At 36.3% G+C, this 11,282-nt stretch overlaps 2 protein-coding genes across 6 annotated transcripts in view; both read left to right on the top strand.

Annotated features, from left to right (window-relative positions):
• Positions 1 to 529: 529 nt before the first annotated feature.
• ran (RAN, member RAS oncogene family) lies at positions 530 to 3,390 on the top strand. 2 transcript variants are annotated; one of them, XM_024283813.2, is made up of 7 exons: positions 530 to 683; positions 1,521 to 1,578; positions 1,667 to 1,751; positions 2,193 to 2,318; positions 2,397 to 2,584; positions 2,679 to 2,849; positions 3,001 to 3,390. In XM_024283813.2, exons 2-7 carry the CDS (start codon positions 1,534 to 1,536, stop codon positions 3,043 to 3,045), a joined length of 660 nt encoding a protein of 219 aa, XP_024139581.1. In that variant the 5' UTR covers positions 530 to 683; positions 1,521 to 1,533; the 3' UTR covers positions 3,046 to 3,390. The 2 variants fall into 2 exon arrangements, with proteins under 2 accessions (XP_024139581.1, XP_024139582.1); XM_024283814.2 differs by having other exon boundaries at positions 633 to 772.
• Positions 3,391 to 4,302: 912 nt separating this feature from the next.
• stx3a (syntaxin 3A) overlaps positions 4,303 to 11,282 on the top strand; it is a 20,660-nt gene continuing 13,680 nt past the window's right edge. For 2 of the 4 annotated variants that reach the window (XM_024283714.2, XM_036213930.1), the window contains exon 1: positions 4,303 to 4,888. In XM_024283714.2, coding sequence (XP_024139482.1) covers positions 4,859 to 4,888 — 30 coding nt within the window. In that variant the 5' untranslated portion in view covers positions 4,303 to 4,858. The remainder of the gene's footprint in view (positions 4,889 to 11,282) is intronic. The other 2 variants (XM_024283712.2, XM_024283713.2) reach the window with 2 other exon arrangements.

The raw sequence follows: 11,282 nt of genomic DNA, 5'->3' as shown, positions 1-11,282 counted from the left end.
ATTTTGATTGTGTAGCAATTAAAAATGTGAAATACTCTTATTTCTTATGCTTGGAACTAAAATTAAGCACTTTGGAAAAGGTAATGCATTTGTTTGTTTGCATTGCTTTGATGTCTTGAAATAAAATTAAAAGATGTATTAATGGCAAAAAAGAACTAGAATGTTTTCAAAAATGATTTGTAAAATTATTGTCTATTTTTAAGGGGTTTGTTGATAATATCTAAATTAGGTATAAATAAATAAAAAACAAACCTTATTCTGAACCCACACTTAAAAATGTATATTTTGCATGTATCTGTCTAATTCCTACTCCCTGCACGTTTTGTTGCAAAAGTTTTGTAAGATGGATATTTTTTCCTCTTAAAGAAGGCTACATTAAATAAAAATCAGCATGTTTTTTCATCAGTCATCTTTCATATTTTTCATGTAATTTTATGTTATGGGGGAAAATATAAAAAAAGAAAAATAGATATTTACTTTAGAAATGTGGGGTGAAAGCATAGACTGTATATAAAATTATTTTTACATTCTATGGGTGAAAGGGAACTGCTCTGTAAACAACGTGCTGGGTTTTTGAAATCGTTTGGGGAGTCACGTGACCAGGGCGGAAACTGACTCATAGTCCACGCTGAATCTCCCGCGAACGCGGCCATTTAGTCTTTCCTCTCGCTGCAGTTACACCGGTGAGTCTGTGATCGCCTGCTGCTGCAGGCCATCCCAATTTTCAAGTTTGTACTCGTTGAGAAAGTTTAGTAAAACAACATACTTTGAGGTAGGATTGGGATTCACGCGTATGTGTAGATATGGTAGTGTGTGCTCTGATAAACCAATGAAGCTATTCGTGTTTCTTTTTGTATGTGTGTGTGTGCTAACTGCTAGCTAAGCTAGCAGTTGGCCCGTTGAAAAGAATTGCCTTCCATGCTAAGCTAACATTTGCGTTTGCTAGCAGTTATTACTAATTTGGCTTTTTGTGTTAGTTCAAATTCGTTAAATTGTGCCAGTGGAACTGATGTTAGAATTCTTAAAATGACTTGAATATAAAACGTGCCTTATTTCGGATTGGAACTAGTTTACAAAGTGGAACACGTTAATGGCTCACCGAGACCAATTGTTCTAGCCGAACAAGAAAAAGTGCGCTCTCGCGTCATATGGCGCACTAAACTAACGCTAGTAGCTGTTAGCATTCAAGCTAGTTGGTAACCATCAATGTTAATGTTGGGGCTTTATTTTACATTTATTTTTCTTTAAATAGTGCCGTATTTCTTCTATTGGTTTTTGTTGCCTTATTCGAGGAAAGCGTATGAAAAAAAAAATCTAGCGCATTGCTGCACTGGTGTGTATAGAACATGCTAGAAGTTATAGGCGTGTAACGGGCCGGTTCCTAAACTAACACACTGTAAATTCAGCAAATAATCACGTTTGTAGCTATTTGTTTATTTTAAATCGTCAAATGTGACCAATGCTAATCCAAGCAGACCGCTAACGTGCTAACCAATTCATCCCGCCTTGTTTTAACTCAGAAAAGTCGCAGCCATGGCTGATTCAATGGGGCAGTCTGTACCAGTGGCGGTCTTCAAGGTAAGTTATGTCATAGTAAATGCTAGTTAGTGCTGTAGCTGATGTTCATTTGTATTAGCAAATGCTAAATGTAGAATCTCTTGAACAGTTGGTGCTGGTTGGAGATGGAGGCACAGGAAAAACGACTTTTGTGAAGAGACACATTACAGGAGAGTTTGAAAAGAAGTATGTAGGTGAGTATATTCCACAGTAATTACAAGAGAAACTGTTTAAAAAAAAAATCTATGTAGATATATTGCTAAACAAACTCAAGCATGTACAAGCTTCCAAAGAGTTTTTATGTTAAAAAATGTTGAAACTAAATTTAAAAATACAATATTTAATTGTAAATGATACAGATATTTAGGTTACTTGTGATGCTGCATTCAGTGATGCAGTTTTGCTTTCCACTTCTGTAACAATTAAAGGATGCAGTCATAAAACAAACTTCTAATTTGAAAATATTAATATTTGCCCAAAAGCAATATATATAACTTTAAATTGGGTATTTAATTTGATCAGAAACTCGTACTTGAGCCACGCTTAAAGCAATAGTTTTTTTTTCTTCTATATTTAAAAATATTTTTTGACATTTATTTTGATACTACTTCTACACAATTTCTTTTCTATTATAGCTACTCTTGGAGTAGAAGTCCACCCACTGATGTTCCACACCAACAGAGGACCCATCAAGTACAATGTGTGGGACACAGCTGGTCAAGAGAAATTTGGAGGTCTGAGAGATGGCTACTATATTCAAGGTGAGCTGTTTATTTTCTTTACTTGTTTGATTGAAACTTCTGAATATATAAGTTGATGCATGCCTGTCCTATCCACAGCTCAGTGTGCTATCATCATGTTTGATGTCACATCTCGGGTCACCTACAAGAACGTACCCAACTGGCATCGCGACTTGGTCCGTGTCTGTGAGAACATTCCCATCGTGCTTTGCGGCAACAAGGTAGACATCAAAGACAGGAAAGTCAAAGCCAAGAGCATCGTGTTTCACCGCAAGAAGAACTTGCAGGTAAAATCACATCTATTTTTTTAGATATTCAGTGTCTTTTGTGTTGAATTAAATAGACTCACTTGTATTTGTTCTATTTGTTACCCTTTTCTAGTACTATGACATTTCTGCCAAGAGTAACTACAACTTTGAGAAGCCCTTCCTGTGGTTAGCAAGGAAGTTGATCGGTGATCCAAATCTGGAGTTTGTGGCAATGCCTGCCCTCGCTCCCCCAGAGGTCCTTATGGACCCCAACCTTGCCGCTAAATATGAGGAAGAACTTCAAGTGAGTGCTACAAAGTTTTTCTTCTGTTTAGTATTTTGATCCAAATGTGCATGAATTAAGGAAACAATGACACAATGAGAATGAAGGAAAATATACTCGGTCTACTTCTCTTTTCCTGTTGAGGTGCTTAAACTTTTTTTTTTGTTTTCAGGTCGCATCACAGACAGCACTCCCAGATGAAGAAGATGACCTCTAACCTGGGAACTGCTTTCCTTAACCCTTTCCTTTTACCCTTCTCTCTCTCTGACTGTGGACAGGAAGTTGTTTTGCCCCTTTACTGTAAAATCCCTTTTCAGATTTTTTTTTTATTTTTGAAAATTTTTCGTTTTAAAACTTAAAGAAAAAAACTTTGTGCAAAAGTTGTGGTTCTAATTTCATTGTAGGACAAGCCCATCCCAGTATTGTTGTTGGCATGGCAACGTGCTACTTTTCATCAAGCACTCTCCACTGCATATATCCAACTCACATAATGCTGTTGTACGTTGTACTGGGAGCACTAAGGGGAATAAACTTTGAATAAAAATATTGTCATTAAAACACTGACGTGACTTTTCTTTGTTTATAGGTTTATGCTTTCTAAGTGGTACATGTATGAAATGGGAAGAGATCTAAAATGCTAGTTGTTTACAAGAGCCATCAGATTTGTCTTCAGGTAAAACCATTTCATAAAGTTTTCTAAGATTGCTGAAAAAGGTTAAACTTAATGGCTCATCAGTTCTATTTTTCTTGTAGGAGTAAGCATAGACTTGGAGATACTATTTGCTTAAAGAATTTCTTTGGATGAATCACTACAAATGGGCTCTAAAAGTGAAAACTTATTTTAAATACAGCAAGACATTGCCAGAAGCCCTGATGTTAAGAGGGATTCTGAGGATGGATGTTTATATATACTCCCTGACATTGAAACAAAAATTATTTTCTGAAAGAATTTAAGCAACATTTTACCACAGTAAAAATCAATGGACTGTCACACTTTCCAGTCAAATGTGTTCAATTTTTGTAATTTATGGGTATACTACTGAAAGCCTGCTTGCTGGAACTTGTGCTCTTAAGCTATTAACATTTTGAGCACTAGGTGGCAACTGTGTTCATGTAATTGCAACGGCCTAAAACTTGCCTAAAGTGTTAAATAAAATACATATGGTTCACGTTGGACATAGCCTCCTATTTTTAATCCCTCCTCTAACAGTTCCATGATTTATCATATATTTATATGAATTAAAGTCAAAATGTAAATGCCCATATTTTATTTTTTAACACTTCAGTATGTATACCATCAAACAGCATAAGATCCTTATACAGTAAAGCAGTGTACCACAAAAGGAGGATTGCATTGTATTCACTGGTACACTCATAGTTGCAGAGCCTTTAAAAACGTTTTTCGGCTTTTTTTTTAAGCAAGTGAGATTTAGTTATTTTTGTGTAAAAAAAATCCTCTGAATTTCTTCCATTCTGCTCTTTAGTAGTTTAAAACAAACAAAAAAAAATAAAGCTGGGCACATGGGTTGGAAATTGACAGTACCTTTACCTCTAATGAAATATTCCAATGACGCCTGAACGCATCAGCTGTGCAGGTGGCTCAAAGGGCGTGGCTACATCCGAGAGAACGCGGACTTTGGTGCGCATGCGTGAGCTACAAAAGTGCATTTCAGAATGATTACTGGTGGTCAGCGGAGATACAGATTATGCAGCTCTACACAACTGTTGTTTTAATCCCCCGGGAAAGGAGATTTAGCAAGAAAAAAGACTGGCTTTAAACCCAGCAGCCATATTGAATGGGAAAACGACGGACAGACTCTTGTTTTTGTGAGAAAGTAGTCTTTCCAAAGAAACTGACAGACTTCAGGGGTTTTTTTTCCCCGAGTTTTTTTTTCCTTTCCTGGCGGTGGTCTTTGGTTTCACAGCTAGCTTGCCAGCTGGCTGAGGAATCTGGTTAAAGTTCTTTGGGTATTATTATTTTTTCGTTTGATTTCTTTTTGTCAAAAAGGGTCAAATTTAGCGCCTGGAGAATGAAGGACCGATTGGAGCAGCTTAAGGCGGTGAGTAATGTTCAGAAAAGAGCTTTTTTTTGTCTAAAGAAAGTCCCTGAAAATGTGTACTCTACTCAAATAATAACGTTACGATAAACTTCAATTGTGCCACAAAACACTAGTACGAAGTTTAACCATTTTAAGACGGATAAACATCAAATTACGATTTTAATTTGATGAAACTGTTAATGCTCTTTATCATCACAATGGCTGGTGTCTTAGTAGGCACTACAGACTTTAGTTTCAAAGTAATAAATATAAATAAATTAAAATTTACCAATGTAGATATACTATAATACTTTATGTATATATTTGTGTTTTGTATTCTCTCAGTGTGACAAATAAAGTTTTGGGGTTTGAATATATTTATTTAATCAATGACTATAAAGGTCTTGCTGTTGGTTTTGATCAATTTTACAGGAAAGCAAGTAAAAAGCAGGTTTTTTTTTGATCTCCTACAATTGATAGAACAAAATGTTCATAACCTATCATTCTGATCAAAGTAGGAAGTTGCAAAATGAGCACATAATCTCCATTTTTCAAGAAAGGACTTTAAGCAAGTGTTCTGGCTTGTGAGGCATTATGGGTAGTTGAAGATAATTGAATGCATCTATTTAAACCTAAGACATAAAAAATAAAATGTCTGACTTTCCAAATACTTTGTAAAAGTGCGTTCAAACAGGGCTGATGACTTGTATCCTCTTCTGGGGGGGTGCTATAAGCTACTTGAGCTAGCTTTAATGTTTGCGGTGTTTAAACTTGCTGAGCTGCAACCACACCATTGACTATAAAAAAACACACACCCCTCTCCACACATAAACACTCACCTCCTCCACTATCCACCTCAGATGGCACATTTGCTGTGGAGGAAGTGTGGACAGGAACTATAGTAGGCCTTTCATTTGATGGGAAGTTATCAGCAGGTTTTTGTTGATGTGAAACTGTCGCCGTTTGTCGTTAAAGCTCCTTTTCTTCAGTGTTCTTCAGCCTATCTTTCCTCCTCCATACTCACCTTTCACCGGTTTTTATTTTCCTCCTCGAGTTTCCTCTCTAATGTTTAACTTTCTGGCGGTGTTCTAATCTGTATATGTGTCTTAAGTGTTGACTCAAGCAGCTATACAAGCATGACCACATCACCTGATGCTTCCTACACCACTGAAATTCAGCATGATGGTTTTAGGAGTCATCCCAGAGAACTGAGGGGATTCAAATTGTAGGGAAGTAATGCATATATGTGGTTTCTCATTTAAAGAAATAAATAAGTTCTTGTTTTCTTTGTCTCACTTTCATATACTTTCAGCTGGAACCAGATCTTTTTCAGTTGTGTGCACACTAGTTATGTGCCCTGCACCGCTGCTTCAACCCTTAGGTCACAGTGAACGGTGGAGCTGGAAGAGCACTGACCTTTCTTCTTCTGTGACATCTGTAGCTTCTAATTCCCACATCAGCTTTCCAATAACATAAATCCCTACTGAATAAATTCTTTTCTCATGTAGGTTTAAATCTGAAGTTCGGTTAAGGTTTTACTGCTGTATTTATTTGAAAGTAATTCATTTGTCTGTACATCCAGTAAAATTATGCAACTAATGAAAATTGCTTGAAGTTATAATTTAATCTGTATTTTGTTGCAGTACTTTAAGTTTCACAGCTTCTAATATAAAATATGTAGTTTTTTTATGGAGCACAGTTTAACTAGGTTAAAAACTAAGGCCCAATCCAAATTCTTCCCGTCTCCCTAGCCCTTCTCCCTTTCCCTTCATTTGTTTTAATTTATTACAGATTTAATTAAAAAAAAAAAAAAAAGCTACAAAGGAACTTAGGTCCTTTTGCAAAACACAATCCCAGAATGCTTAACTTATCAAGTTTTTGAGAAAGGATGACCTTTTGTTTTCATAGGAACAACAAACATAAAAGACCTCAAGAAAGGGACTGACATGCGCCGGATGCTAGACATTATCACAGATAAAGATCCCAGTGAAACCTTATGTATATAGACTATAACCACAAAGAACTTTTCCAGCAAAGCAACCTTTTTTCCCCTCCCAACTTGTAATTATTAGCTGCCAGTAAATGCTTAGTTTATACTTGACAAGCATTCTGAAAGGGCTCCTGTTTGATCTACATGGTTTCTTATATAAATGAGTCATATACAAAGTAGTATAAATGAGTGTAAGGACAAGAATTAACATTGTGCACCTATTGTATTGTGTGTTTTATTCAGATGTTAGAGGTTTTGTTTCTTTGTGTTTTTAGTTCTGCTTCCTCTGCTGTCTTCCACTTGCAGGATGTTTTAAGCCTTTTGTGAACCTCTCAGTCTGAGGCATTACCACCACCTGGTTCCTCTAAAGATGGCCGCCTCGTGCTCCTTCATGCATGTGCTAAACCAAAATTTGACTGCAGAGAAGAAAGCTCTGATTAGTATCAAACACAAAAATATCTTTAAAAAGATTTTAAAGTCTCAATCTGATCAGATTCTCCGTTGCGGAGCTCACCAGCATATTTTTTACATCACAAATAAGATCTTTTTCAAACAGCCGTTTTGCCTCTGTTTCTGATTAACAACAATTTGATTAAAGAATACTCAGAAATGCAATATGAGCTTGTTTTTTTTAAATAAGTCCTCCATCACAAAAAAGTCCAACAAGAAACATGTTAGAAGAGGACTCAGAAAGTTCAGGGTTAAGTGAATATTTGTCCTATGGAGTACTGTGATATAAGGCTGTGTAGACTGTTTGACGTTTTTGGAAAGGGAGAACAATTTTCTTGAGTATAAGGCAAATGGAAACAGTTTTTATGTGTTTACAAGACTTTTAGGAGCTGTGTCAGGCCAGAATTTGCAAAGCTGTTACTTTAGAGCATCCATAAATCTTCTTCTACCCAGTTCAACGTTTGACCTATTTCATTTTCTTAGAAAGGAAGGCTTCCAAAGAAGGTAAAAAAAAAAGCATGTACTTTCCACATAAGTCAAGTGACGGCACGACTGTGTAAACTTAATGCTCTAGAATCACTAAAGGTTGAATTCTTTTGCAAAAGTTTTACATTTTGAACACTAATTTAGGGTCAAATCCTACAGAATGTAATTTGTTGCTAGTATAGGCCCCATTACTGCAGTATGTCACATGATCAGAAGGTGAATTTTGATTCAGTGCTTCTCTTCACCTGTCTGACTGTAGGACTGAGGTTTGTAGATCTCACGTGTTCAACATTTAAATCTAACTTGTTGTAACGTGATATATATATTTTTTTTTTTGATGAAACGTAAAACATGTTGATTAGAGCGTATGGGGAGCGTATTGCAAGGGTCTATCCACTATTTCGATCCTGGCAGTATTCGTCTGCATCTGTTTGTTGTACTTGTCTGTGGGCTTAGCTTCTGATCTAAAAGTCTATCAAGATGTTGAAAGAATGGGCTTTGTGCAGCATTGAAGGTCATTTTGGAGGTCTTTAATCCCGGAGAAAGTCTTCAAAGTTCCAGAGATCTGACCATCACCTCCATTTGATTCAATGAGGTCAAACGGGTTTTAAACTGATATCACTCTTCAATGTAGGTCAAAGCAATCTAGATGGCAAAGAGCAAAACAATCCTGAATGTAAATATTTGGCTTGGATGCGAACTGTCCATTTGAGGAGCAGGAAGTGCTGCCGTTTTGACGACAAGTTTTGTTGAACAAGATCACTAAGTTTGATCTCTAGCTGCGTAGCTTCGTGGATGCGAACAAATTATGCAACGCGTCATTGGGTACTTTGTTTGCAGACTTGTGGTATTTTACATAACATGAACCAGCGAACATCTGCCAGACATGTAAAGTGAGTGTTTGCAGTTGTCCAGTTTACGTGAGATTTGGGTGATTGCAAAGAATTTAGAGTGAGAATAGTCATTATGTTCACATGAAGTTTAATTTGCTGCTCTATTTATGCTGCCTGCACTTTCTTTAGCTTATGGAGTTTTAAATCAAAAGCCAGGAGGTTTTTTTTTTAATGTAGAAAGGGTTTGAAGAGTTTTTATGTGGTCGGAGGGCACAGTTCCCTAATTTTTAGCTCATCACTAACACTCTTCCAAGCTCTGTTGTTGCTTAGTAGACTGATATGGAGTGCTGTGAATCTGAACAAGTTTCTTCTGATGGCCTGAACTTTTATTGTATAAATTTAGTCTTGTGTGAGTGAGTGGTGACTGGATGCTTGGCGTATTACACATGTTGGTCCTTTTCCTCTGTTTCTGCTGAATGAGGCGCAGTGGTAGGAAGTGAGTGCTTGCCCTTATCTCACTGCTGCAGAAATCCCACGTGAGGCGACACAATGTGTAAAGCAGTACTCAAAAGTTGGCACGTTTCAGCATGTGTTTAGGAATATATTTTGGAATATAAAGCCAGAAGCTAAAAGTAAAACATGGGAAACAATGTTTACAAATTATATTTGGAAAAGCGAGAAAGACGAATACAAAAGAGTTTCAGTAGATGAACCTCAGAACATTTGCTACATTTAAAACATTTTTTTTTTAATCCGATCATCTTAAAGTATCGTAAAGGCATTCCCAGTTGTCTTTTAATTAAGATTCTGCCATTTTTTTTTGAACATGTCAAAAAATATGTTTTTATCAGGTCTTTAAGGCAGAAGTAGTTACTTTAAAAATTTTACTTTTTGGGTCATTCCATTGATCATCTTGGGAATAAATAGATTTATTTACTACTTCCAATTATGCTAAGCTGATCAAAAGTATTTTTTCTAGTCAATGTTTGTTCTTTTTAGTCGTTTACATTTTTAAAATGTATATTTATTTTTCAGTTTGAAAGTCAAATACAAAAGCTGCGTTAGTGCTTTGTAAGTTATCAGCCTATTTTGCTTGTTCACTTCCACGCAGAGACTACAGGGTGGGTTGATCTAAGAGAAGGGAAGTCGACAGCTGTGACGCCTGCATTTTTCCATGCTTCGACTTTGACCACTGCACACACACCCCTGTTACACCTGGACTTCAGAGTGCGTCACTCATTATGAACAGTCAGTGACATCAGCTCCTGCTCCAAATGCAGAAATCAGCTAAAGTTAGATTGAATTCTAAAAAATGGAATCCATTAAAAGTTAAAGTCCCGTTATTGTTACTAAAATGAGGATCCTAAAACACAGACTTGATGTGTTTACACTCTAACCTCAGTGTTGTGTTGTTCCTGTCCTATTTTTTAAAGTTTGTTGGAAACAGGCGGAGTTCCTGGAAGCTGTCTCTGATCCTCCTTTGTAAATATTTCCCGTTCCTCTCAACGTGCATAAAACTTCCCCCAGAGTCACTCTCTTTCTAATAAATTTATTCAGTTCAGGCGGATCGGAGACAAACAGGTGTGTCTGGTTTTTGTATTGTGCCAACTTTAGGAGGAAGGATACTCATTTGTATAGATTCCATGTGAAATTGTGGTTTGACCTGTTTCTATACAGAGGAGTGTTGCATAGGAACAGGGTGAAGAAATCCAGGATAAGTTAAATCTTAGTGTCTAATCAGCTGACTCTGACTTATTCTCTAGCATGTTTGCCAGGTCAGAATAACAAGGACCAGTTAAGTCAAGCCCGGTGAAGATGGTTGAAGTTGGTATGCTCATCAGCACCAGCTGTCCTCAAACCACATTCAGTTTGACTAGAGTTTTACACAAAAGAGTTGTCAGTGGATATAAATACTCGGTGTCATTGAAGATCTAGTGAAGCCTATCAATTCAATTTGTTGTCAAAACATGAAGTTTGCTGACTGTGGGATGGAGGAAAATTATGAAGGCTGTGATGCTTCTGACTGAGTTTTTAAATTGATAGTGTGAGTTTTATATCCATAGTTTTGTTGCTTGATGCAAATAGTCACGTGTGTTTTTTTTTTATTTTTTTATTGTACCACTGAATGCTAAATTCATGTACTGTATTTATTCATATTATTTGAATTGAATAATGTTAAGAACCCATGTAAAACCGAGCAGGTTGTAGTGTCCTTATAATTATTTGAAGGAATATTGACAAACTTTTTGTTTTATTGCTGTAAAACTGGAAGGAAAATAGTGGTTGTTTAATGTTCACATGCCGTTTTTCTATTAAAAAAAATTGCCAAATTTGATCATTTCATACACCTGTAATCAAATAACAGCTTTGCCAAAAATATCCTTTTCCACTGTTTAAAAAAAAAAAGCACAAGAACAAATTTTCCCTGGATGTTGATCTGCTCTGAATCAGGCTAACTTCATAGAAACAGAAATAAATTCATCAAAGTTGATCTGATTATATCCAGCTTGGCCTGGGGCTGCATTAAGTTGATTCTTAGCACAAAATAAACATTATAATTACTTTGCAATGAAGGTCCTGAAAGTCCCTAGCTTAACCACTTATATTGGTGTGAACTCCCTGTTTAACATTTGCATGTTTTTTTTAATCTTTCAAG

This window comes from Oryzias melastigma, linkage group LG10 (assembly GCF_002922805.2).
Source record: "Oryzias melastigma strain HK-1 linkage group LG10, ASM292280v2, whole genome shotgun sequence".
Taxonomy (NCBI): domain Eukaryota; kingdom Metazoa; phylum Chordata; class Actinopteri; order Beloniformes; family Adrianichthyidae; genus Oryzias; species Oryzias melastigma.
Note: the sequence above shows the minus strand (reverse complement) of the source record. Positions and strands in the feature narration are given on the sequence as shown.

What these genes read in the sequence shown, in the direction of transcription:
- ran (XM_024283813.2), top strand. Translation starts at nt 1,534, where the DNA reads ATGGCTGATTCAATGGGGCAGTCTGTACCAGTGGCGGTCTTCAAG. An exon ending in TACCAGTGGCGGTCTTCAAG is followed by an intron (nt 1,579 to 1,666) that starts GTAAGTTATGTC and finishes TCTCTTGAACAG; the next exon opens with TTGGTGCTGGTTGGAGATGG. An exon ending in AATATGAGGAAGAACTTCAA is followed by an intron (nt 2,850 to 3,000) that starts GTGAGTGCTACA and finishes TTTTGTTTTCAG; the next exon opens with GTCGCATCACAGACAGCACT.